This window comes from Centroberyx gerrardi, chromosome 8 (assembly GCF_048128805.1).
Source record: "Centroberyx gerrardi isolate f3 chromosome 8, fCenGer3.hap1.cur.20231027, whole genome shotgun sequence".
NCBI classification, from domain to species: Eukaryota; Metazoa; Chordata; class Actinopteri; order Beryciformes; family Berycidae; genus Centroberyx; species Centroberyx gerrardi.
Window position 1 is genome coordinate 9,004,566 of NC_136004.1, and position 27,293 is coordinate 9,031,858.

A 27,293-nucleotide genomic window follows, 5' to 3' on the forward strand; every position below is an offset into this window, starting at 1 on the left:
GGACACAACCACGCTCAATACATAAAAGGGATTCACTCTTGATGACATAACATACACCAGGATAATAAATACTATACTCTTTATTTAAATATTGTAGATTTGAAAACATTTTTTTTACAGAACTTACATCTGCATTGTTGAACTGTACACCCAAAATATATATATATAGACACGTGCAGCTCTGGTTGTAACAAAGTTTGTGTTTGGAAGAGGAAGATGAAGTCAGTAGAGAGGACAGGGAAACTGTCAGGTCAGGTAGAGACAGGAACCAGGAAGCTAAAGGTGACAGTACCATCTGGCTGGGAGGATTGCTTTGTTATAATATTGTTAAGGCTGCGTGGATTGTCCTCAGTGTCTTCAGTGCCATAATGATTAAAAATCACATTTTCACCATTCAGTGGTCTCACCTCACTGCTCTGCCTAAATCTGCTCTTCCATGCCCATTAGCCCTAGCTAGAGCCCTCGGGGCCGGGCAGGAGTCTGCAGCCAGGAGAAATGGTACATGCCATTAAAAAAAGATAGATGCCCAGAGAGCTCAATTGTCCCATTTCAAAATGACACTAAGCACTGCAGTCTTCCAATTTGAACATGTCAGATTGTGGAAAGGCAGAGCACAAATGGGGAGAGAGTCTCCCATGAGATGGTGCAGATTGTAGGCAGTGATCTGGAGGTCCACAGGAAGGATTTGTAAGCATGGGATGGCTTTATCACTATTCATAAGCTTGTGACTGAGTGCAGAAAAGCAGATTTCAGGAGAAAAAGCTGGGAAATAGGTGAAAAGACCTAGTATTAAGACAGCAGGGCATGATGGGAAAGCCGTATGACACTTATGGCTACTTAACAGTTTCAGGCTCTGTGCTCAGTATCTGGCACACAGTCGGGGTTTAAGGAATAATTATGTACACGTTTGCCAGTATCAATGACACCTGATACAAGGCACATCAGCTCCGCAGTATGACTGTATGACTGAATGATTGAATGAAATACAAGTTTTACAAAGGAAGATGTTTTACTGTAGGTAAAAGTTGCGGCATGTGAGTTATGTAAATGCAGTACAAATCTGTGGTGAAATAATAGAAACATAATGAGCATTTTGCACATGAAACCATGAAGTAAAACCTGCAGTGACCCGACTTCTACCTCGCAAATGTGCCAGTGGAGCTTTGCAGCGGGGGAGAGAGATGAGAGGAGAAAAGGAAATGCTGATTGTGAACAACAGTTTCTAAAGCTACTCTGACGCGGCGATCAGTTCAAAGAATTCACCAATCCCATCGAACAAAGAAGTTACAAAAATACATTTGGTCACCAGACCAACTTCCACTGTGTTGAGCTTTTTTTCAGATATGCTTCTTTAGATTTGTGCGTTTATGGCTGTAAGACCAATTCAGCCCAGTGGATATGGAGAATGCTGTGTAGCCTTCATGTACACATCCATAGTAGACACTAATTACACATATTGGACACACAACAGACAAACACACGATGCACTCATCACACACACACACGCACGCATACACACACTCGCATGTAATCACAATCAAGACTTCAGCAGCAGCTGTGAGATTAAAGGGAGGGCATCAGTTTGACGAACAATATTTAGAGAAGCTTCTTTTGAAGCTTTGTAAAATCCCCATCCCCATCCATAACAGCCATGAAGTAACAAAATTTGTGCAACACGTGAATTGCACTGGTATGGAAAAGGCAGCTGCTGCTCTTCTTCATGAAATCCTATTGGATCGCCCCGCCCCAAGAAACAAAAACAAAATACCCTAAATGTCACGTACACTAGTTCTCTCAAACATTTACCGAAAAACATCCCAGCAACAACAACCCAGTCATATCGTATGTCAAACATATGCTCCCTGTACCCACATACAAGGTTCCAGGCCCTTTGATTGACGAAGGTTTTCTAACCTAGCGCTGTGCCACTCCAAACTCCTTTGGAACATCCTCTTGCGCAACGCAGCCCGTGTATTCAGCCCGAACGCTGTGCTGCCGTTTCCTGTCCAGTTCCCTTCTTAACGCTGGCCCGATGGACCGTCCGCTTCCCTTCCAGCAGCACAGCGTGGGGCCACTTGACGGTCTAACACCTAACGTCTGGCTACATCTGACCCCCTTTCCTAAATCTCGACCTCCTGAGAAAAAGACGACTTTATCCTCGTCAGGCCGGAGCCTCATCTCCAACGTGCTGGGCCGCGCGGTTTATCCCCGGGAATGGGATTACCCAGTGACCGCTGGAGCGCTTCCAACATGCAAACACTGCAGCCTGGCCAGGAGGATGAGTCTGGTCTCAACTCTCTGCTTTATTCAGTGCCCCCCCCCCCCCCCCCCCCCCCCACGCACACACACACCCCAGCGTGGATGATCACATCTGAGAGGGGGGACATGTATGAGTTTCGGGGGGGTGGGGGGTGGGGTGGTCAGGTGGGGGTTGAGGCAGGGTAGAGCCAGAGGAGGTGGGGGAGCATCCGACATCAGTCCTTCATCCTGGCCAGCAGGAATCAAAGCAGTCCAACACCTGCAGAGGCAGATGGCCCCCCGTCTCCCTCACATCTCCACGCAGTCTCTAGTCGGTGTACTCTGCCACTATGGACAGCAACACTGTGATGTCATCTGGCTTTCCTCCTGGGGAAAAAGAACAGAGTGTCCCGTTAGGAAGGAATATGCTGTGGCTCTCAATTTTATCAGTATCCACCCTTTTCTTTTTCTGGGTTTATGTTACATGCCATTTTCCTCTCGATGTGTGACCTAGCTAAGCCTTGATGGAGCACTGCGGCATTAGCTTCGGTTTCCATCTGGTTCGAGTAGAACTGAGACACTTACCTCTTACATTCAGTCCGTTGTCACAGGCAAACTGTGCAAAAGGCGACATGTAGTTGGGGTCGTACGCCAGAACGTGGGCCTGCTCCGCAATGCTCCTGGCAGTCTGCTGGATGCTCTCGTAGTTGGTGTTCTGAGGAGCAAAGTACGGCGGGCGTGAAATTAGCAATCCAGGCATATTTCGGACTCCACCCGCAAACCTGTTCTGTGGCTCGGTTTGACGTACCTTGAGTTTCTTCAGCTCTTGCAGGATCATGTAGTCGGGCATGTTGTCGAAGAGGCCGTCGGTGGCAGTGAGGATGATGTCACCCAGTTGGACGTCAAAGGAAGAGCTGTCTGCAGCGTCGGGACTGCGAGCACAGAGACACTAAATTCAGCCAGAGGATCTTATTATCATAATGGCAAGCATAGATTAAAGAACATGGCAGATAAAGGAGCATCAGGAGGGATTAGGTGAAACAACGTGTCATGCACTGTCCCTCTGCACTGTATGAAAGATCCTGATATCCTTCTACTATATGCGTCAGTATATAATGTGAAACCAAGCTGTCAATATGTCTCTGCATCAGTGTCACAAGACAAATTTATCAGTAGCAATAAGCCCAGCTGATGAGTTTTCATTATGTCTTTCTGTCTGTGGGGGGCCACTGCAGCTAAATGAATGTTAAGGAAACACTGCATGCCTTGTTCTTGGTGATTAAAGTGATTACGGTCTCACGGCGAACATTAAAAATAAAAACTGGGAAGACTAGCAGCAGCAGGGTCGTGACCGTATTAATTCCTCCACTATAAGCTCTTTGTTCCTCTCCCATCTCTAACTCTCCCTCTTTTACGCTCCTGTACAGGAAATCTGTCCCATCTGACCTGACAGACCTTAATCTGGATCTCTAACCCAGCTTCACCTCGGCTTGATCACGGCATGCAGACACACACCTTTAGAGGCTGCCAGGTATGGCTACATGTCAATGATTACAGCAGATTACTATACCGGGTGGGAAAAAGTACCAGCAAGGCTATGAAAGCTTTTAGACTCCCAGGTGCTATTTATACTGTCTTACAGTAGTGGCTGCTAATGACAGACGTTCAGATATATGGTGACGATGAGAAGAAATTCAAGGAATCGTCACATGGCGACTTTGGAAAGAACACTTTGGTCCAACGAGCCTCCCATAAGGTGCTGCCATTATGACGGGTGCCATGCGCATATAGGCCAGAGCCAAGTTTGTCCGCTAGTGTCAAGATCACTTCTTGGAAAGCGGCCTCCTTGTGCCCCAGACCTGGCCAGACATGGAGGTTATTCATCACAAACTGTCTGCAGCCAGAGACCATCATGACACATGGAGCCAAAGCCATTTCTAAAACGCCACCAAGGGCTGACAGGCTAGGTAATCATGCAATCAGCTCTGGAAAGTCTTCTTTTATCTTCGATTACAATTATGAAGACAAGCTAAAATTCTCTCCAGCAACATTTACGTGCTTATAGCTATGAATAAAGAGCCATGTTATAAGGATGCAGTGTTTCCCCTATATCTGTTCACCAGTGGCTGCCCCATGCTGCAGGAAAACTGACCTATTACAAAAAAAAAAAATCACAATATGGCCTTATTGTTCACTCAAGGCAAACCTATATAGGGAAATTGCTTACAGCAGTACTAGTAATTGTCCATATAGCATGATATAAGTATTCAGTCGTAGGCTGAGAACCCATCTCATGTCAATGTCTCTCTACCACATCCTCCAACAACTCGCTCCAGTTTAATTATTTTCAAAGCGCTTCTTTCTCACATTCTATGTTCACAGGAATGTTGTCAGGCACTTCAGCTCTGACCCTTGCACTCCTTACTGTTGGTTGCTTGTTGCGTTAGTGATCTAGAAATTGATGCTTAATCTGCTGTTGCACTCTTGCAGTATAAATCACTCTGGATAAGTGCATCAGCTAAATGCATAAAATGGAAAATTTTAATGGAAAATGTAATTTCAAGAACCACATCACACCCACAGCAGGGACTGGAAACAATACTGGGATTGGGACCGAGAGTGAATCCAGGCCATTTAAAAACATAAAATAAATAAATTAAATAAAATAAAAATGACTCTTGCAAGTTCTTACACCTATTCATCTATGTATCACTTGTGACATGCAGTTCAGGTTCGTCTGTAGTTCATCTTCCATCAGGCAAAATAATCTGCCCGGTTTAAGATTAAACAAGTAAAAAGCCCGCTGGGCCATCTGGTGCAGGATTGGCTGTGGAGTGGAGTCTTCAGTCCGCCCATCAGTCTAGAGAGACTTTGACCCGGGTGAGAGGGAGAGTTTGGCAGGCGTCCAACGCCCGCCCTACACTCTACTACAGTCTACTGTGCTGCTGCTGGCACGCCACAGCAACGAGACACAGCAGCACATGGCCCTGAGCTGCCTGTTACACTACAGCTAGCACAGTTGTACAGTCCCTACCTCTACCGCTAAACACTGCTGCGGCTATAGAGCAGCGACGGCAAAACACAACCACAACAAAATGTACTGCAGTGCAGTTTTTTTTGGGTGAAACCATAGTGAAGCTTAGTGCATTGCTTATGCCTGCATGTGATCTGCATTGTTGTCGTGATCAGGTTGTTCAGGGCTTTTTCACATCTGCATTCTGCTGTAAAGAATGCATGTAAACTTGACCTATAAGCTTAGCTGCTGTTACAGTTACAATTTTTGCACATTTAGTTGACGCTCTTATCCAGTCCAAACTACAATAAATGCAGTGGTACAATAAGCTAAGTTCCTGAATTGTCAACCTTATCAGTAGCCAGTAATAAGGAATGACAACAGACCGCTTATGTCAGTGCACTGTCTAAGAGAATAACGTGCAGGTGAAATTTCCAGGTGGTGAAGGTAAGCTATGTTGAGAGGCTCCGCAGCCTCTGGGGGCCCACACCCCCGCATGTGCGGCCCCACAGAGACCAGTTTAGATGTGAGAGGGGCAGAGAAGTACGAGGTGCTGGCCATGCCGAGTGTCTGACCTGTCGCTGAGGACGGCCCCCTCGGCCCCCGGGGGCGCTATGGACAGCTGGAAGGGGGTGTTGAAGTAGTGCTGCTGCTCGTCTGACCGGTGGACCACCTCTCCTCCCCGAACCACCAGGAAGCCCGAGTCACCCAGGTTGGCCGTGTGCAGCCGGTGACTCTGCCGGTCCAACACCACAATGCAGGCCGTGCTGCTGCCTGGACACACACAGAGAGACGCACATGATGCGTTTCCAGTCACATGTCATGCAAATTTTAAGCAAACTTTTGAAATGTCCCAAAGAAAGAATGTAAATAAGGTGTGTTTGCATCAGCTGGGTTGAAGTGAATACGTAGGCTTCCTGAACACAGTATATGGCTCAGAAGACGCATCCATGAGAAAACTGGACAGTCTGGAAATTGATAGATAGAAATCGTTATTGTTCTTTTGTGTCAGCTTATGTAGCCCACATTTGATGTTGTCAGAAGACGATGACAAGCTGCTTATACATGGGAGTGCCAGCATGTATGAAATTCCAGGTAGGTCGGGGTGGACAGACAACCTTTGGCTGCAAACAGTAATCATTTGGCAAATGTGTTTCGTTAACACAAAACTTCTTTATCAACAAAAACGTTTTTGCCTCAACTGAGCGTAAAAACGTTTTTGTAATACTGAGGAAATGTCATTGAATTTTGCTATTTATATCCAGCTTTTCCATTTTTGTATATCATAATTTGCATGAGAACAGTTGGATTAAAACCCAGCTGCAACACTCTTTTATACCCCTGCTGGCTTTCTATAACTGCATGGGTTAGAAAATGACTCATCGTTTATGGAAACATACCTGATCTAATGAGCATTTGGGAGGTTGATTAATCAGGTCAGCTTGAATACATAAACTTGATGTAACACAATCAGCATAGTGGTTGTAAGAATTTGTGGCGGTCCACCATCTGCAGGATGCTGAAGAGGAAACACGAGCTGGTGGAGCGCTCCGGTAGCGTGCAGCCACACCCTGCTGGTGATTCATCTGGCCCACCAGAATGTGCTCTCTGGGATCAACCTTCAAAACCCCCTCACGCACTGTGACTCACTCCCTTTCTTCCCTGTTTTCTCTACAGCAGTACAATTATACACACTGCCGGCCCCAAGAACATTCCCTCTGCCATTGAAGGACTGCCACAATACAGTGTTGTTTTCCCCCGTTGCACATGTGATAACGGGATGGAAAAGTACAGACACAAAGACAGACATCTTTTCCCAGTGTCCGCCCCTTGCCAAAACATTTGCTGGCTAATGCTGCATGTTTGTGCACGCTTTATTTTTGGGAAGCAGCGCGATGAAGGAAAAAGATTCTGAAACTGGATTGCAGGGGGCAGGTCAGGACTTGGGACATTCCCAGGACTTCTTAATGGGATCTAGCTGTTCTCTGACTCATGATGCAAAGATCTCCATCTACCCGACCACTAAACTACACAGACGGAAACAAACAACCTAGCCCTAAGCAGCGTATTGAGAGCCAAGCCTCACCAGAAATTTACTGCTACATGGCAAGCGCTCGATGCCTCCACACAGTGTAGGTTGAAATCCATTCTCCAGCAACCTCGGTCACTCCTAGTTATCCCGCTTAGTGCCTGTCTCATCTTGTTCTAAAACTCACTAAACTAATCCTTTAGAAATAGGTCCTACTGTGCCTTGAGCCCTGTAGTCCTATGAAAACACACGTTTAATATGAGTGGCTCCAGGGGGAACTGAACCCATAACCCTGGTAGTGTTAGTGCCTTGCTGTGCCCACTGACCTAGACAGGACTATAAAATCAGATCTGTCATATGTTTGAGCTTAGCAATACAGCTTAACAGTCACGAACAGATTGATGACCAATAGAGAGCAGCAGTGGCACCATACATACTGAGATCCTCTGTTTAGGGACCAGAGGTTGTGTAGAGTACCTGGGCACAGCAGTAGGTGCTGGTTATGAGCAGAAAAGTTGTTCACACAAACAAGAAAGTATTCTGTCGTGCACTGATGGGCAGTCTTCTTTAATGTGCTTTTAGAGCAAGTTGGAGCGAGCATTAGTCTCTATGTACACTGAGATCCTACGTTTCCGGTTGGTTCACTCACCTAGCAGCGGTACTTTGTTCTGCAGGAGCTCGTAGTAGCTGGTTGTGAGGACTCCCACGGGGTTGCTGGGGACAAAGCGTCCTTCCTTCACCAGCCGCTCACACGTCTTCATCAGGGTCCCTGAAAACTGTGACGGGTCCACTCCATAGTCCCGCCAACCCCCCACTCCGTCCGCCACACCTATAAAGAACAGACAGTCAGGTATTGATTCAATAACAGGTTTTTGTTTTGCTTTTCCCTCTGCAGTGTTTCAACCGACTGACTCACTCTCTGGTCTTAACTGGTTCTTTTTTGATATTTATATGGTATATGATGCTGTAATTTGTTATGTGTTTAAACCCTATCTGTGAACCAAATTTGCCCTATGGGACAACAAAGATTTAACCTGAATGTAGGTTGAGAAACATAATAATTATTCTTTACATTCCTCTGACTTCCTCCTTTCTTAGCCGTGTTTTTTTCCACAAGTGAGGAACTCAGGATGCTAGGAACAAGAACGTCATGCAGCTGTATGATGGAGAAAAACAATGGGCACTTTCACCAAGATGCAAAAAGGACACCAAGTACGGGACAAGACAGTGTTCAGACAGACACCAAGGACACTTCATAGAATGTATGAAATAGTCTCTATCTGCAGGAAGTGCTGCTTTGACCGGTCACCTTTTCAGTTATTTCTACCGATAATGTTAAGACAGTCTCTCTCTGGTAGTAACTCTACCGACCAAGAGATTGAATAGACTGAGGTGGGGGTGTGTACTGTGACCAGTTGACTGCATGTTACTTACATTAGAATTCAAAATTATCAGCACTTCTTTTTGGCTTGAGGCCCACCAATAATATTACATTTTAGCCCTTAGCTTCAAAAACCGAAGGTTTGGGGACCCCTGGTGTATTGCATGATGAAACTCTCCATTTAAGGCTTCACTAATCTTTCTATAGAGGCAGCTCTTATTTGTGGGTTAATGAGAGTGCCCCTTATCATGGGAGTACTTGGTCGGATCCAAGATTTTCCTAGAAAGGAAACTTAGCCCTGCTACTCCCAAGACACAGGCATCTGCTCCACTGACCATACAAGGATGGCCCTCTGCGACTCCCCTGCCTCAGCCAAATCACACACACAGGCCTGCTGTATAGCAGAGACATGCAGCTCTGCAACTAAACTGACTTCCAAAAATAAAAAAGATGCCCTGATTTCTACCTTTTAGTGTTTGTCTTGATTAACCAAGTAGCCTGCACATCACAACACACACAGTCAGTAGAGCTACACAGTCTTGCAGAAGTGTGAAATAAAGGATTAAATGGGATCCCAGGCTTCATACAATCATTTCTCAACGTTTTCACTCTACACTCAATTGAGCAGACCCTGAGGCCTTGATCAAGTCGTTGTTGCATACTCAAGACATAAACGACAAGTTTAAAAAGTGAGTGCAGTGTGAATCAGAAACTCAACACAATATGAACCCTAAGGGAAGTATAGGTACAAGACTTAAGTGTCCTAATGGGACACTAAAGTCTTGAGTGTCCCTAATGGGAAATTAGGGATGCAGCAGGCCATGGCATATCGTGTTGTAGATAATCAAACTAAACCAAACAGTTAAGTACAATGATGTAATGTTGGCACTATATGTCTTGACATATGAGAGCATTCAGTCTGATCACACAGAGGGCTAATTAATTATGGGCCTGCTACTGGTGATTCCACTGCTGCATGTCATTTTTTTGGGCATTACGATTGTGAATTGTAAACTAAAATGATGTAACACAAATACCGGCTACATATGCATCCAAGGACCTTGAGATAACAGGGGTGACCTTTGACCTGCCATTCACGTAATAGCCAACGTTATCGTGTTCCATGTCGCACTGATTAGTTAATGTTTTTCAAGCAAACAACTAGATACTCACCCAGAACATCTGCGGATCTATGTCGGGCAATGAAGCAGGCGTCGTCCCCATAGCACATCCCTTTCTTCAGGATGCCTTTACGAAAATCCTTCCCGAACCCGCAGCTCGCTGTCACCAGGCTGTAGTCACGGCTATCTGTCTGAGAAAGTCCGCCGATGACAGCTCTGGCAACCAGTCTACCGTACGACAGCACGGACAACATCACCTACACACCAACTCCCACCAAACTAACCGGCCAAGCTAGCAGCCGTGCTAGCTTAGCGTCGATGTAAGCACAATGTTGACTTGCTAACAAGCTATCCTATCCTAGCTGAGGTTGGGTATGTGCAGCTGAGCTAGCCAGACTCGTAGTGACAATAACAGTCGCCACGCACACATAGACAATGCCCAGCGCTACGATGATGACAGTCTCGGGTATCTGTTTCTGCGCCTTGAAAACTGAAGGAAATTCAGATAAAACAGTCGCCTCTACCACATCCAGAGACCCGTAAGTGTTGGTTCCCCACAGCCATAGTGCCAGTTCAGCCTTTGCGCCGCTACATAACACAAATATCTGGACCAACTGCCCTGTGGCCTCGCACACTCCGCTCAGCTACCAGGTCTTGTGACTGCTCTGACGTCAGACATCATTACGCAATCTACATTTCCTAATAAGGAAATACCACTTCCAGTCCGTCTTCTATTATAATAATAAGTAATGAGACTGGGACAGGTAAATAAATGTTGTGGATAAAAAATGACTATATGAACTTAATGCGGGCCAAAGCTATTTGAAAGGACACGAGAATAAACTACAGAGCTACACAACACTAATTTTAAGTTGGAAAAAAATCTACGTTTAGAGAAAACATCCCCACAATAAAAATCTCTTATTTTATTAGTTTGTTAGTATTTTACACATATTTCAGACAACTCGTCTGCCTGAATTAAATTTTGCAATGGATTTTGCCACCCCCTTGTGGATGCTTATCCACACACCACTGGCGTGGAGTCCTTTGTTCATGAGGTATTCTCTCACAAAAGTGTATTCCAATCTACACATCATCCAACATTTCAGAAGCAAATGAGTATAATGAACAAATGAAATTCAGATACCAGTTTCCCCCTAAAATACGCTCAAAGTTTATTAGAAAGATTTAGACATTACAAGAATGCTTTTATTCATTTAATTTAGCACAAGACTTGTTTTAAAAATGTGATGATGCAGAGTGCGAAGTCAAAGTCCTATGATAAATAAAGTTTTACAGAAATAAACAGGTGTTTGTGACGTTTTCCACAGTTGTTTTTATAACCATTAATATCCATTATTGACAGTGAGAAAAAGGTGATGACTGAAATGAATGAGACATGAAAGAAATTGGAAAAATTGTGCACAGCTTCAAACAAGGCATTCCTGTGCATAATTAGCCGTATTGTTACATTTTTCCTGATTGAACAGTCATATGTGGCAAAGACTAGTTGCAAAATGGAGTGCAAAACACCTGAGGTTTTCATGGTGACATATCAATTTACCCTTGTGGACAAAACAAGAAAATATTTTGCTTTCATCGGGTAGGAGTGGATATCTTTTCAGTATTGGCAGCATGAAGGACAACCAATCCTTCAAATGCAAAAGACGAAAGCAGAAGGAGTGAGACTCCCAACATTTGTCCCCCCTCATTTCTTGGCTTGCTTAGTGACCATGTTGCGGGGGGGAGTCACAGGACGGCTGCCGTTGGGCTTCTTCTTCTCAGCTGGTTTTAAAATCTACAAGTGGAATAAAGAGACAAATAGCTGTCAAAAAATATGAAAATAGAAGCCTTCCATTTGCAATTGTACCATTGTCTCCTCTGTCCTCTCCCTGAAAACTTTACAAGCCACATTTACCAATTCAGCAGTACAGCATTTGGCAAATGGGAAACAAAACAATTATTACTCACTAAAACCTAAAAATTCAATAAGATCTTGTAAATTCTGTGCAGCAGTATTGTGTCCAAAACAAATGTCCCCTGGGGGACAACAAAGGACAAATCCTGACTCTTGTACTCTGCCAAGCCGCCCCTGAATCCCTGGCTCCTGGGTCTTTGTTGGTCATTTGGGGATTCTGGGTATAGACGCTGATCAAATTCTGGGGATATGCTCCGTTATAAAAGTACCCATGTCAATCAGACTAGAGTATAAAAATATCTGCCTTGTGGGTTGGTTGGTGTCATTCGTTCCTCCCAGGCCATCCCACAGTGCAGAGCACACCCAGAGTTTCTAAGCTTCCATCATCACTGAGTAGATGTTGACATTTGACACTTAGGAAACTAACTTTTTTGTCTATTGTCCATTTGTCTAGTGGCTGGTGGATGCATATGTTCAAAAGGTACATTTCCCTTTTTCAACATTACCAAGACAAAAGACAATTTTAGAATAAAATAGTTTCCAAACAATGTTGTAGCCACCGCCAAAGATTTGCCAGCATTTGGCTGGTGGCTGGTGTTAATCCTCCACTCTGGTGGTAATCCATAAGAGTGATGTCAACTCTTTGGATTGTCCAAAAACTATTGTTTGATTGGTTAGTCACATTGGCCTTTATTTATTTTACTTTAGCACCTCTTAAAGCTTAAGCACTTTCAGAATGAATATGGAAATATAAAAAATGCAAAAATTAATCCAAAATTGATTAGGGTATTGGCAACAACCAGTGCTTGATTGGAGTTCAGCGTTGTTCAATTAAACAATACTTTATAGTTATATGGTATGGTAAAATACAGTGCAAACCATATCCTGAAATAGTTCATGCACAAAAAGAAGCATCTCACCTGAAAAGAGCACATGAGGGTCTCATCCACACTCATCATGGCACCAGCATTGTCAAACTCCCCACAATAGTTCGGTGCTGAGAACAAAGTCACAAGCTGCCTCTTTGCAAAGAATTCATAGCCATCCTCAACAACCTGCAAGTGACATATGAAGAGTAGAGGAGAACAAGAAAAGGAAAATATTAACATACAATTATGTGTATAAAAATACATTAATACTATGACCCAACCTCAAATCAACATAATCCATTCAAATAGAAATGCATCTGTGGATGCATCAAGGTTTATACTAGCATACACTGCTTGAATGCACATAGCTATATAATGTTGAATATATACATGTGGAGTGCTAGGTGTAGTCTACTGTCCACAGTATGTCTGCATTGTCCTTTGCACAGTATGTAAGGTGTTGTCCTTGTATCAAGTGTGTCAGTATGTACTGTGAACTCTGCAAACTGCCAATATGTTGCTGCAGCAATGTCACCAAGTCAAATCCCTGTTTATGATAGAGGTGATTCTGATTACCTGATGAGCACGACAGATCAGATCTAGGTCATGCTTGTGCAGGAACTTGGCCACCACCTCTGAACCGAACGTAAATGATACACCCCTGTCGTTCTCTCCCCAGCCCAACACATCCTTGTCCGGATCAGACCACAGCAAGTCGCAGAGCAGACCCTGATCGGGCACATCAGTGGGGCGCATGACGCGTCTGATCTGCTCCATGGACTGAAGGTCAGGTGACAGTCCTAAAAGAAATGGCCATACAGTATAAATAAACACACTGACACCAAGGTCAATACCTATTACATTTGGATGAGGTCACAGTTAGCCGAAGAACTGCAAAGACAGCATTACTCAATGACAAACAAGAGTGGCAGTTGACGTCAAAGGAAGAGTACTTTGTACAATCTGTATGAAACTTAAATAGCTTTAGTGACTGGTGGTGCTAAGCGTGTCAAAAATGACCAAGGTCTGCACCTTAAAATATTGGTTTTACTTTCATAAACATAAACCCACCTCCATGGCAGCAAAAGATCTTCTCATCAACAATGGCGGCAATAGGGAGGCAGTTAAAACAATCTGTGAATGTTTTCCAAAGCTTGATGTTGTACCTTCTTTTACCTAGAACATAAAAGAAAAGTTAAATTCAGTGGTACGTCACCACAGCAAGAACACTGCCACCACTGCTAGAGCTCACATGAAGATAACAAAACATTGTAATTTGGCTCCATTTCCCTCAAAAAGCACAACCAACCATGTAGACCCTGTGTAAAGAGCAGAGAGTGAACTATCCAAGTAAATTGTTTTAGTGCTGCAACCTGCGCTAGAACCACAACTGGGACCAAAACCAGATATTAACCCTAACTACCCTTCAACTTGAACTTGACCACCACCACCACTACAAAACAGAGGAACTGATGTAAGATTACAACGCCAACACATTTGGAAATAACTTTGTTGGGCCAAGTACAATCCTTATAATCAGCATAGATTACTCACACTCGTCATAGAAACCATATATTCTGTTGATTGAGGCGCACTCATGGTTTCCCCTCAGCAGGAAGAAGTTCTCAGGATACTTGATTTTGTAGGCCAGCAGCAGACAGATGGTCTCCAGAGACTGCTTCCCTCTGTCCACATAGTCTCCCAGAAACAGGTAGTTGCTCTCTGGCGGGAAGCCCCCATACTCAAACAGCCTCAGCAAGTCATAGTATTGCCCATGGATGTCACCTGTAGGATGCAGGCAAATTAATGCATCAGCGGCAACAAAATAAATTATATGTACATATACCTGTGTCTTAAATCATAATTTCCCATTGCTTTCTAGTAGGCCTGTCTTCTTGGACAAGTTTCAAAAAGGGGCCAGAAATGCTTCTCCTAGTACTATATATACCAAAGATTAAATATCATTGACCCAGTTTTTCTGCAGTAACTACGAGGAGTAAATACACACACAAATCTTACTTACCACAGATCTTGAGAGGGGCTTCTAGCTCCAGAAGAATGGGCTGACTGAGAAAGATCTCCCTTGACTTGAGGCACAGCCCACGAATCTCATTCTCCTGCAGCTGCACATTCTTCCCAGGTTTTGCTCCTCTGACTACAACCATAAAACAATAAAGAGTAATCAGTAACAACAGCAAATATACATGACACCAGCTAGCTAGGTATGATGTCTTTCTATGCTGTGTGAGACTGTATGGGATAATAGATGAATGTGTGCCGCACTGGGATGAAGAATGTTGTTGGTATTTTTTGTGTGTGTGTGTTTGACACTAATTCTGTTTGCAGGGATGCCACTGGGCTCTGACCACCTGGTGCGTTATCCTAGATGCATATAACCATTTTGTTAAGAGAGGGTCGCACTCAGAAATATATCATTCACTTGATTTAATTGTTCATCTGTCACAGAACGTTTTCGGCCATCCAGCCTTCATCAGTGTGTACAAATGAAGGAATACATTCCTTATTTATAGGGGACAAGTAGATTGCCAGGTGAACCTAACTTCTAATCATTGTGGTGTTGTAATCACATGGAAACACGTCACATAGAATGGAATCACATAGAATTTCACTGTCAGTCAATACTGTGCATTGTAATTTCAAACAATTTCATCTGAAGTACATCCACCATCCAGTTAGACATACTGAAATAACAATATTTAAAATTTGCATTATTCACAAAGCATATTCCAAAACAACTATGGCTATCACTGTGGGCCTCAGGTTTCTCACCGTTCATAAATCAGTTCAAACCAATAGTTGGCAAAAACCTTTAAACATCTAAATATAATCAAGAGATCAGTACAGCCTCCAAAGCTACATCTGTTATCAAAGCCACACTTACAAATTTGGTATAATGCAACTTTGAACAATTTTCTACGAAGTGACTTAAACTTTTTGGAACTTTTTTTGAATGGCAGGAACAGATAACACTCTGGAAGATATAGTGTCACTTGACTTGTTTATAGAAAAGGGATCAAATTACATTCTTCATTCATGCCAGCAGAATAAAGGGTTTTTAGTTGATGTATCCAAAAACACTCTCGTTGTAAGAGTAATTTTTCATGATTACCACCTTCGGTTGAGCCACACTTTTACAATTCCAATACATTTTAGATCCTCAACTTTGTTAGCCTGGTATCCAGCCCCTATGAATTTGCATGGCGATTCACTTATGAATCGCCATGCAAATCCGAAGAGTGCTGAAAACTGCGATGTTTGTGCCCATGTTCACAGAAATGGCGTGCCACGGGTGATGTCATATCTGCCCGTCTGATGCTACTTCTGTGCTCATTGACCCTAATTTTCAACTTTCGAGATGTTTGACCTATGTAGTATTTGTTACATTGACAGAATAGTAAGTAAATTACATGGGTTGTGTTGCAGGTGATTAGGGATCTGATTCTGTACTCCTTTCCTGTGTGTGTGTCATTGAATTTGTCAGTTTTCACCATATTGCCACATGAGGTGCATGATCTACAGGGGAAATTTCCCAAAATGAATGCCTTCGGTCTAGCTACATGTGAATCAGCCTTCACCAAGCGATCTATCAGACTTATTGCCCTCTTGTATGTGAACAAAGGAGGATGTTGGAAACTGTTGTTCAGTGTCCTGTCGGATGACAGAATATGCCAGTGCTTCATAAGGAGTACAGAATCAGATCCCTAATCACCTGCAACACGACCCATGTAATTTACTTACTATTCTGTCAATGTGCGACCCTCTCTTCACAAAATGGTTGTGTGTTTGACAAGAATATGTTTTGTGTGCCCTTCAGGCAATTCAAATTCTCACCCAAGAAACAACACAAAAGGAGCAACATGATGTCCAATGTTATAGTATAGCTAACTAACGTTAGCTAGTTATCTCGCTAGATGTTGATAAACATTCGCTAACGTTAGCCGGCTAACTAACATTAGCTACAATAGCATGCGGATAAACGATGTAGCGTTATATTTATATTTCAACATGTCCTTACCTTCTAAAAGTCGCTGGATGATACTATCTATATTGAGTTTGTCAACATCAGCCATTGCGACGTTGGGGCTACTAAAATGGACTCAGTTAAATCTAGGTCTTGTGTTAACAAGCTTTGGTGAGCTAGCCAGCTAGCTTACTACCATTAGCTACCTAATGTTAGCTTCGTTGATTTTCTGGCTGAGCGAAGAGATGTTGATGTGACTCTGCTTTTGTTTAGCTGTTCATTGACACTTTAAACCATCTAATAACCTACTTAGACATCTCAATTATACAAAAATTTACATCCAGTGTTGGCTTTCGTTCAGAAACCGGGACTAAAAAATAAACGTCAGCCGTATTAGCCGTTAGCTAGCGATGATGTCCCCTCGCTCTGCTTTATGCCGCACCTAGTATAGCTAGCTGCTCAAAGGAGGCTGGTTGGTGGCTGCTCGGCTGCTGCCATCTGCTGTACTGGAATGAGGAAGGAGTCTTTAAAGATATTAAAAAATGGGAGCGTTTAGAGAGGAAAGGATGGATCCCGAAATAGAAGACACCGAGAACCCTTGAAATCAACTCTGGCAGAGCCGAGCTGAGCGCTGCCACAGTTCAGTTCCTGCTGGTTAAAGAGGGCAATTACTCCTTTGGTTGATAGGCTACTACATGGGGCCTTTTTGATTGGACCCACTGTTTCACACTTCTCTTTTTTAACCTATATGTATCCAAATATGCTATTTTATATGCTACAATATGTAATTGTAACAATATGTTACAGTTACATAAATTAACACCAGTCATCTACTGCTGGACAGTGAGCTGCTCCACTGGATATATGACTATATATACAGCTGATGATTTTTTTGCTGTAACTATGGGGAGTAAAGCCACAAACAATTCTAATTTACCACATATTATGAGTAGGGATTTAAGCTCCAGAACAATGGGAAACACTGATTGAGAAACATCTCCCACACAAGTGTAACTCAACAGTAATTGTTGAGCTTCATCAACACAGGTGCCAGTAAAACAAAATAGAATGTTTAAAATAGAACCATTCATTCAGTCATTCCTTCATTCATTCATTCATTCATACAGGCAAATTTATATCACAATGCTTCACATAGCATCAATGGACCAGCTAAGTAAAAGAATTCATTTCAAATATCTGTGAATTTCTGTGATCAAATATTTTATTTGCGGTTAAGCTACAATCACGTCACACAATTACATATCAAATGCTAAGAGCTGGAGCTGAAATGGAAGGTGAGCCTGTTATACTGATTTGTCTTAAGCTCTCTGTTTCTACTGTTGTCTATGTGATCATGCACACATGGGCATCACTGCACAAACATGACCCATCGGTTTAAATGTACAGAGGTCGATCCAGCTCTCGGGCAAGACGCCCCTCGATGATTAGGATCTATTCTTGGTCTTTCTCCTCCCCGTGTGTGATGATGTAGACCAGGTTATTGTAGTCTAGGTTTCCCGCTACGTCTGGAGGGAATGCAGTGAACATCTGTTCCATCTGTGGGCATGAAGTAAAAAAAAAAAAAAGATGATTTTTTGGGTGAATGAATGTGATTAAAACTCAAACAAGTGTGCAACAAAGTCTAAATATTATGAGTTTGTGTGCAGAATTTGTCCAGTTAGACAGACTGGAACGAACAGTGTCAGTGGTGGCAGTCTAACCTCTTCAGGAGAGAACCTGTCTGCCTGGGTCGTCAGCATATCTGTCACACTGCAAAGACAAGCAGCTGTGATGAGCTGGCTATATGTTCACCTCATCCAGCATCAGTGCACTAGAAAGATACTCACAAGTCCTTCTTTAAAGTTCCTTTTCCTTCAGGATCAAAGACTTTGAAAGCGTTGAGGATGGTCTCCTCTGGGTCAGCGCCTGAAGATGGACAGAGGCAGCGCTGAGCGTAATTATGATCTCTTCTGTGCTAAAAGGCTGTCAACAATCAGTCAATGGTCTCTGAATGCTCCTTATCATTATCTGAGGCTCTGGACATGGCAGAGCAATCGCCTCACCTTTTAGTTTCTCCCCAAACATGGTGAGAAAAACTGTGAAATTAATCGGTCCTGGTGCCTCCTTCAGCATCTCATCAATCTCTTCTTGCTTCACATTTAAACGGCCTAGGGAAGGGCGGTAGATTAGGCGCTGTAGGGTTCACATGGTATGAGACATCTTGTGACACACGGACATGTACAGACAAGTGCACCATACACACAGACATAGACACAGACAAAAGCGACAGATAAACAAGCAGCGAGCACACACAGACTTCCATCAGCTTACCTAGAGCTGCAAATGTGTCTCTCAGGTCGTTCTTGTCAATGAAACCGTCTCTGTTCTGGTCCATGATAGTAAAGGCCTATGGAAGTTTCATTGTTACACACTGTGTCTACGGAGGTCTCTCTGGCATGCATTCATCACAGTGTAAATTACCCAACAATTAATTCTATGTGAAAGAAAACAATTGGCAGAGCACTGACTTCTTTGAACTCCTGGATCTGGGCCTGTTCAAACATGGAGAACACGTTGGAGTTGGCTCCCTCTGCTCTCTTCTTTGCTTTCTTGGGTGCCTGCAGGGTTCGACAGTGACACCCTAATTAGATACAGTACTAATGGCGCAATCATCACCTGCTCTCTGCGCTCGTGCTTCACTCATTATCGGTTTGCCGTGACATGTGTGCTTATGATAACAAGACAATAATCAGGAAACTTAGCGAGCGCGGGGCATTAGCTGCACAACAGGCAAGGTTTATACTGCGGCACACGTTTTATTATGGAGGATTAGAAACTGTCAGGTTGTGATGGAAATATTTACTCATGCCTCCAATTTTCTGAGAATGTATACTAAGCCTGGGGAGGGTGTGGTCCTCTCCCCTCTCTCCCAGAGCTGCAGCATCACATGAAGGATTATTCTATAGGGCCTGGGTGGTGACAGGATGGTACACTGAGCCCTGTTTGATTGGAAATCCCTTGGAGGCAAGGATTATGTTGAGCTATTTACATGACTGCCAAGGAACTGTGAAAAACAGTGCGAAGGGAATGCGGCGTGATGACATCATATTGCTTGGATTCGCCGGCCTCTCGACAGCTGCTGTCTAACCCCTGTTGTGGATTAGCTCTCAAGCAGTTGTACATCACATGGATGGAAGGTCATTGTGCCACTTGGCGTTTCCCTCAGCTCCATTTAAAAAAAATATGGTTTGCTTTGAGGTTTGCTGCTCCTTGTTGCTTCCCAGTACAGATCAACCTGAGTGCACCAGCAGGAACTTTGTTTTGCATGCTATATTAGTTCAGAATATTAGATAGTTATTCTTGCCCCTGGTCTCTGTCTTATATCCTTTCTTTCTCTCCTCTCCTCTCCTCTCCTCTCCTCTCAACCTCTTATAGTGGCTTGAAATTTCATTGGTGTGAGTAGATCAAGATGTTTAATATATCAGAGCATGCAAAGAACAAAATACAATATCCTGCCTACTTATACATTCATTCCAGTAAAGATACTATTGGTGCTTAGTTCAGGCTCAATATAAATAAAAAATAACAAAGGCACATTTAGCACATATGAACACATTAACCACAAATCTTGCAGAGTAGAAACACTGTCTCCTTAGTGTCTAGAGTGAAATAAACTAAATCCATCCACTAAAACCAAATCCTTCTATCTGTGCGTCACGGTGCTCTTATTGACCTCAACAAGACCGAATGCAATGACAATCAAAGGGAGCGTCTATCAGAGCACACTCACCATGTTTCAATGGTAGCTGGAGGAGGACCAAGGAGTGTCCTTGACGCCGTGTGATGGAGCAGTACGCAAAACAAGGGCTAGATATACTGATCCCTCTCCCCTCCACAATGGTGCCTGCCTGCGGGCTATAAATACTCCATGCCTTCTTTAGGCAGAGACCCAGGTGAAGAGGACTATTCTCTTGTCCTCCCCTGCGGCTCATTGTCAACGTTTAAACTGCATGAGAGTTAGGGGTAATAGCCAAACACACCACCCCATTACTGAGACACAAGAATAACAACAGGACATAGCTATGGCTCAGGGAGGAGAGTGGCAGCCGTGATTGACAATTCCACTTGTTGGGTTCCATCGCTCAGCTGTCCTGTTACTGCTCCATGGAGACCACAACTATGTTATGATGGGCGTTGTTTCTGGGTACCACAATAAAGGGAACTATTAGTTAAAGCTGTCTGAACCCCCGTAAGACTTAATCATAAACAGCGTGCCATGCTGTGGAAAACATTAGTGAGGAGCCACGTTCGTAGAGCATGGTTCATGAATAGTGTAAGTTTGGTCATTTAGTTGTTCTCAATCTATTGTCTTGTGCAGCCTAGTTCTCCTCTTTAATAAGTAAAGTTAGTGCACAGTGTTACGGTCAGACACAGAGCTCTACTTGTTGTCTATTTGTGTTTTGTTGGTTTCAAGTTGTGGTTTGTGTTCTTAACCAGTTAGTAGAAGTATTCATTTCATTATTTATAACAATAAGGTGTTTAAGGTGAATTTAATAACAAAAAGCAACAGTTTAAGAGGAAAGTTAAAGCTCAGAGAAGGGAAATGGAAATGCTAATCAGAAATATTAACTTAAGGTGCCGCTTCAACAACAGTAGTCCTTTAGTGTTTTGTTGTACAGCAAACATATACTTACTTAAATTATACTGTTCTTCTCAACATAAAATATCTACTCTTTAAAATATCTAGTGATGTTATTGTCATCCATAAAGCATGTTTAGTACAAGTTGTTGTTGTGGAGGAGAACTACAGTCCTGGAGATTCAGAGTAGCAATAATTTGAGAGAAGGTCTGAATCTTTAGCAGTTATCAAAGCTGTACAGAGGCACTTTGATAGAGAAATAGTTGATTATAGCATTCATGATGATCATTTGAATGCTGCTTCTTTTGAGGCTTTTGACAGATCGAAGGTTCCCACTTAAAACATTTTTTTTGTTATTAATCTCCAAGGAAGGTGACAATTTTGGTTTTTGTGTTTCAATTACCCAGTAGAGATTGTGAAAATGCTTACAGCTCAGAACAACTTCATAACAAGCAAAACCCCTCAGCTACCACACATTCAAGTAAAGCAATCCAGCTGTAGTCATGATGCATGATGACCAGCACAGTGGACAATGTTTTTAAGCCTATGAGAATACCCCCCAAAAAATTTTTGGGATATTGTACAATCTTCTACAATCTAACAATACAATCTTCTGTGTTGGATAGAAAGTGTTTTTATTGTAAAGATTGTACGATGGTAACAATGTATTACATATGAGGATAGAGATTTGCTTGGCTTTATTTCAAACAATGTGACAAAGTCCTGTCAGAGGCTCAGTCTTTCTCACTCCCTCATACAGAAGTCACAGGACATCTGATGATATGTTCCTCTGTTAGAGGTGCTAAGTCTGAGGGTTTACTGTTTACCTAAAGTTAGAAAGGTCAGCCATCTTCCTCAGTAGGAGACAGATCATCACGGTTCAGGTCATGGAGCAATAAGGAGCTAGGTTACAAGGTTGTTTTTTATTATATCAATTCTCTACTTGAAAAAATATAGAGGACGATGAGAAAGAAAGACAGGAGAAAGACAGAGCAGTGTGACACATGGGCCATGATCAGGTCCTAAATCCACAGCACTGCATGCACAGGGCACCCATCCAGCCTGCTGAGCCTCCAGAACGGACAGCAAATACATGCTCACAAATACATTTCACACATCTCGTATTTGTGCCATGAATAAACACTTTAAACACTGTCACAGCAGTGGAAGAAACAATAACAAGAGGATTTGATGTCATAGTTGTTGATGCTATCATAGCTGATATGAGGGTCTAATAATAGGTCTTTGCCCTTTTCTGTGTGCTCCCAATTAATTCTGCATTAATTGAGAGCACAGAGTAAAGTTAAAGTTGTCATTAGTGCACACTATGTACACTTTGACTTTGACTCTCTCACTTATTACTCTGACATCCATTTACCCATCTTGTCCAGTAGGTAGTGCTAGAAACCCACAGCATCTTAAATTACCAAGGAAAACTGATCTTGACTCATTGTCAGCAACATGAATAAAACCTGCTGTTGCTGTCTAAATGTGGTGTCTCATCTTAGTTTGCTGTATATCCCAATAATTAGTTTGCCTAGTTTGCTGATATATTTGTATTCCAATAAAATCACTCTGGACCTCATCTGCATCATACACCAAATGAGATATTTAATTATGTTGATCAGGTGTGGGCATCTGTATAATTTTTGTTCATAAAAATTTCAGGACATTATCAAATTTCATAATAAATATTTTAACAAACCTTGATAAGGTCCACTAATCACCCACCAAGTAAAATAGTCCTTTTAATACAGCGATAGTGCAGTACTACCATACATAACGCCGTGTTGAAGCTGATATGATCGTCTGTATTACATGCAGGGTTTGAGCTCTGCCATTCACATGGCTAATGCTGGGAAAGCCCCTCTGTAGCAGCACACACTCCAGGCCCTCATTGTAAATAAGATTTTTTTTTTTTCCAGGTTAAATTAAGGTTAAATAAAAGATTAATGGAATGCATATAATTAGCAGTTCAAGACTTCAATCCTTGCTCCTGCTGAGAGTTATAATGTCATGCTGTTATAAATGTGAGCCTGCTCACTCAACAGAGATCTTTTGCTTTTTGGCAGGCCAGCATTTTAAATAAGATTTTGTTTTAACCGGCTTACCTGGATAAATAAAGGTTGAAAAAGTAATTGAGAATGACAAGACATTTACACATGGTCAAAATAAAGGAATGATCAGACAAAGTCTTGCCAGAGTCAGGGTGCTGAAGCCTTTGTGGTGGTGCGAGGTGCATTTTGTCTGATATGGTTGTGGTCTGCCCATCGCTCAGACATCAACTTCCATCCTACTGATGACTATCATAGTAGTTCTGAGTGATTATTCTCATCCTATTATCTTATTATGTATTCCCTCCCTCATGGCAACAGAAACACAGACAAGTGTTTCGCAATAGTTTTAGAAACTTGCTTTTGAGATTAAAATTAACATAGCAAGAGTTTGTAGCTTTGTGGCGTAGACAGTGTTTTTTTACAGCTATGATAACATCAGACAAGCTGTTGGACCATGAATCACCAAAAATATACCATATCATGGAATATAGTACTGTCTAGAATTTCAAAGAGATGCAGCACTATTCTTCCCAAGAAACACAGTAGCCTAATTTAAAGTCCCCCTTCCAGTGATCTCATCCAAAAATAATTTTCATACTTGCAGTAACTATTTCCTTCTATAAAAAAAATGGCAAAGGTACGCATTCCCTCCTCTTATTCACCAGTTATACAGGTGCATGCATTACTTTTTGAGATGAAGCTTTTTCAGGATCGTTTTATTAATTTGAATGGGGTGACAGGGTCACAGAGGGGGCCTGTGGTGTTTTGTTGATGACGGCAGTGAACATGAGGTCGAGGACGCTTTCAGAAGTTCAGACTTGACTGAAAGTTCAGCTAATTTCACGAGGTTGAATGCGGACGAGGCATCAGCCTCTGGAGCTGGAGATTGCGGGTTCCAGTCCCACCTGGGTCCCCAAAGAGCCGGGATGTTCTACATTCCTGTTGAGCCGGTACGGTGTAACGGAACAGACTGTACCCATCTTGCAGCCAAGAAAAGAGCTGAAAATGCCATATCGGTTGCATTTGTCTGTGCTTCCAGAAATTTTAAATAGCATTTCATATATAAGCTTGATCTGCTGGAAAATGAGAGCTTATTTGGTGTGGGCAGGGTGTCCCGCTGGGTACAGACACAAGGTCACAGGTTCAATTGTGGCAACAGCCAATATGTCCATCCTTCCTGAAGTGTCCTGGAGCAAGAATCAGGACCAGGACCTCAATCTGTTCCAGCGTCACTCTTCTCTCCCGGCTGACCCTGCACTCTCACCTCTCTGGTGAATTGTGTGTGTGTGTGTGTGTGTGTGTTTGCATGCATGAGTGTGTGTCTCAGAGGATATATGAAGAAACAAATCGCTAATTACACAATGTGCAATGTGATGAATGTTCAACTAAAAACATTAACATTAATGTTTAATTATAGAGGATAAATGTCCCAAAACTATGTCAGGAAATCATAATCCAACAACCAAAGTCACCAAAAGCCTTGACAGTGAGAAAACATAGCCTGTGATTCCTTAATTTTGGTTAAAACCTCGTTCACATCTTCATGAGTTGTAGCGAGACTGGCATCCAACTGCCTTCTAGCTCCAGCGTGAATATTAAGTTCTCTGATACATCACAGCTATGATGCTCATTGCATTTGAATCCTGCATCTTAGCCTCAGCCTAGAGCCACAAATAAAATGCAATAAGTGAAACTTTTAATAAGCCGCCTTCACGTTCCCCCTAGGTGTTTTTCTATGGCAGAAGAATATGTCATTGTCCCCTGAGGTACTAAAAATATGACTCATGAGGATATCATTTTCTACCTAGGACTGATTTTTTTTTTTACAAGGGATATCAGCTAGGAGCTACTGTGAGGCTCATCCTCAGTGATCAGGAGGTGGAAAGTGGATTAAACCGTTGGTTTTGACGAATACCTTCACTCAGTGATAATGGTATAATTAATGGAGGAAATCAAACAATCTTCATTTGCAAATGGTCTTGTTTCAACCGCGGTAGTGTCAGCAGGGGGAGCACATGGCACCAGGATTGTAGCAGGCAGCACAACAGCCTACAGTGTGTTCTCTGACCAGGGGAATGAGTTATCTTAAGTAGACAAAGAGCAATGATTAAGTAAAGGTAAAATATTAGAGCTTTGCTGACATGTCATGAAGTCATTAAAAATCTTAGCAAAGTTTATGAAATCTTATCCCACTTTTGATCCAATCTAAATGTATGACTTTATAATCTTATAATTGAACTTACATGCATGCTTACATTTACCCCAAGGGATAGCCTATACTAAATTGTTAACCACATTTTTTTTTTTATTAACATGAATGCACATAGGCGATGTATTCAATATAGACGCGCAGACTACGACCATCTATACAAATGGATCCACAGAAATCCAACTATTCTAAGCTATAATCACAGTAATGTGAAATGTTAAATGTGATCAAACAGGGAATTAAAGCTATATTTACAGGCATAATGCCTATAAGGGTATATAATATGAAAAACGCATTTAATTCAGATTTGACATAAATCATTTTTATCATTTATCATAACATAATATTTTACAACACAGTAGGTTATAGAAGGATGAGCAAACATTTGACATATCTATTTCATGTCATATTCTATTAGGAATTTGTCCATAAAGTTAGAGATTAGTCTTAAAAGAAGATATAGTTCAATTTGCAGAATAAGAATGAGCAAACGGCAGATGGATTAAGTGACACTCAAAAAGGAATAGTTACAAACAGTGTAGATGATGCATTTTAATTCCCTACCCTTATTTTTCCATGTGCTTCTGCAATAAACAGGCTAAAAAAGTAGGCTTGGCTAAATTCCCTGAACTCCACTAATCTACACATCATCTCCTTCCCTTTTCCAGACGGTATTGATCATCCCCCGCCTTTACGTCAGTATTGATAACTTTGCCAAAGCAAAATCAAGTGCAATTGTCCAGTTAATGTTGAGGACGGACGCGTGGATACAGTTGCTTTTTACTTTTGAAAGACCGGGGGTAGTTCGCCAAAATATCTTTTATTTTTCTCCCCCCTGCTACCAAACATGTTGGCAGACTTGCCAAACACATCGGTGGATTCTCGTGTTAAGTCTATTCATTACTTTTTTTTGAAAGTAGGACCAGTAATCGTAAACGTTGTTTAACGAGGGGGAATCCAGCCCACATATTTATTGCAGCCGCTGAAAAAAATCTCCTCAATATCCCCCAAGATGGCCGCCGATGTAGGATCGATGTTTCAATATTGGAAGAAATTTGATCTACGGCGGCTTCAGGTTAGTGTTATTCTCACCTTTCTCGGCGTATTTTTCCAGCGGTATGTCATGTTACTTTACTCCGATGTGTGTTATCTCGTTTTGGGTGAATGTACAACGAAAGCTAGCGGTGTTTGCATTGATAGTTATTAGAAATTGATCCCTCTTCTGCCTTTGTTCAGTTCAATCATTGATCAGCGGTGGAGCGACCGTTGAGCAGCACAGGCTCTGTTAGCCACACCGCTCTGGGATCAGCACCGCGGACAGCACTGATGTTTACATACATTAGCTTTTCTGCTTTTTACTATTATTGTAAGCGACAAAACATCGCTGTACATGCACGGAAACTTTTAATGCGCCCCTGAATCTTGGTTCTTGGACGTAGGCTACAACTTTTTTCCACCCAGCTTAATGTTTTATGCCGTTTGTGTCGACGACCGTTGCGTGGCTGCTGCATCTTTCAGTATATTCCGATAGTATAATTCTTGTGATTATGCATTTTTTTAATACGTTCTTGCGCCATTTGCATGTGCGAAAGTTTGAATTATGATTCAGAAAGTTTTTTGGTTGACATGAGTTGTTCTGTTCGCACATTTAATGCGAATGTTATTTTCTCTGTGGGTAGGCTGTGCAATAAGAAACGTCAGCTGTTACTGATAGTGCAACATTTTAGTTTTTGAAAAGACGAGCTATCTCTTTTGCAGCCCATGGCTTTCAACGTTGAAGCGCTGTAGTGTTATTTCGCTTGTACAAAAAAATGTTTCTAGCCTATGATACTTGCAT

At 42.4% G+C, this 27,293-nt stretch overlaps 4 protein-coding genes across 4 annotated transcripts in view; 1 reads left to right on the plus strand and 3 right to left on the minus strand.

Moving 5' to 3' along the window:
• Positions 1-62: 62 nt before the first annotated feature.
• pptc7a (protein phosphatase targeting COQ7 a) lies at positions 63-10,418 on the minus strand. Its single transcript, XM_071922230.2, has 6 exons — positions 9,835-10,418; positions 7,930-8,109; positions 5,827-6,025; positions 3,047-3,170; positions 2,824-2,953; positions 63-2,625 (listed from the first exon to the last, which is right to left on the minus strand). Exons 1-6 carry the CDS (start codon positions 10,034-10,036, stop codon positions 2,567-2,569), a joined length of 894 nt encoding a protein of 297 aa, XP_071778331.1. The 5' UTR covers positions 10,037-10,418; the 3' UTR covers positions 63-2,566.
• Positions 10,419-10,783: 365 nt separating this feature from the next.
• On the minus strand, positions 10,784-17,154 carry LOC139929357 (serine/threonine-protein phosphatase PP1-gamma catalytic subunit A). The gene is made up of 7 exons (XM_071922213.2): positions 16,606-17,154; positions 14,593-14,724; positions 14,124-14,354; positions 13,641-13,745; positions 13,146-13,369; positions 12,621-12,755; positions 10,784-11,580 (listed from the first exon to the last, which is right to left on the minus strand). The coding sequence occupies exons 1-7, from the start codon at positions 16,658-16,660 to the stop codon at positions 11,491-11,493; spliced, it is 972 nt and encodes a 323-aa protein (XP_071778314.1). The 5' UTR covers positions 16,661-17,154; the 3' UTR covers positions 10,784-11,490.
• A 712-nt stretch (positions 17,155-17,866) lies between these two features.
• myl2b (myosin, light chain 2b, regulatory, cardiac, slow) lies at positions 17,867-19,157 on the minus strand. Its single transcript, XM_071922195.2, has 6 exons — positions 19,080-19,157; positions 18,883-18,958; positions 18,615-18,719; positions 18,399-18,477; positions 18,273-18,321; positions 17,867-18,108 (listed from the first exon to the last, which is right to left on the minus strand). Exons 1-6 carry the CDS (start codon positions 19,113-19,115, stop codon positions 18,004-18,006), a joined length of 450 nt encoding a protein of 149 aa, XP_071778296.1. The 5' UTR covers positions 19,116-19,157; the 3' UTR covers positions 17,867-18,003.
• A 7,311-nt stretch (positions 19,158-26,468) lies between these two features.
• Positions 26,469-27,293, plus strand: part of cux2b (cut-like homeobox 2b) — a 74,190-nt gene continuing 73,365 nt past the window's right edge. The window contains exon 1 of the mRNA XM_071922196.2: positions 26,469-26,531. Coding sequence (XP_071778297.2) covers positions 26,469-26,531 — 63 coding nt within the window. The remainder of the gene's footprint in view (positions 26,532-27,293) is intronic.

What these genes read in the sequence shown, in the direction of transcription:
- pptc7a (XM_071922230.2), bottom strand. Translation starts at nt 10,036, where the DNA reads ATGTTGTCCGTGCTGTCGTACGGTAGACTGGTTGCCAGAGCTGTCATC. An exon ending in TAGATCCGCAGATGTTCTGG is followed by an intron (nt 8,110 to 9,834) that starts GTGAGTATCTAG and finishes TGTTCTTTATAG; the next exon opens with GTGTGGCGGACGGAGTGGGG. An exon ending in CAACGGACTGAATGTAAGAG is followed by an intron (nt 2,626 to 2,823) that starts GTAAGTGTCTCA and finishes CTTTTTCCCCAG; the next exon opens with GAGGAAAGCCAGATGACATC.
- myl2b (XM_071922195.2), bottom strand. Translation starts at nt 19,115, where the DNA reads ATGTTTGAACAGGCCCAGATCCAGGAGTTCAAAGAA. An exon ending in GTTTGGGGAGAAACTAAAAG is followed by an intron (nt 18,478 to 18,614) that starts GTGAGGCGATTG and finishes GTCCATCTTCAG; the next exon opens with GCGCTGACCCAGAGGAGACC. An exon ending in GGAACTTTAAAGAAGGACTT is followed by an intron (nt 18,322 to 18,398) that starts GTGAGTATCTTT and finishes TTGTCTTTGCAG; the next exon opens with TGTGACAGATATGCTGACGA.
- LOC139929357 (XM_071922213.2), bottom strand. Translation starts at nt 16,660, where the DNA reads ATGGCTGATGTTGACAAACTCAATATAGATAGTATCATCCAGCGACTT. An exon ending in TGATCTGTCGTGCTCATCAG is followed by an intron (nt 12,756 to 13,145) that starts GTAATCAGAATC and finishes TGTCACTTGCAG; the next exon opens with GTTGTTGAGGATGGCTATGA. An exon ending in CCCTCATGTGCTCTTTTCAG is followed by an intron (nt 11,581 to 12,620) that starts GTGAGATGCTTC and finishes TTCCACTTGTAG; the next exon opens with ATTTTAAAACCAGCTGAGAA.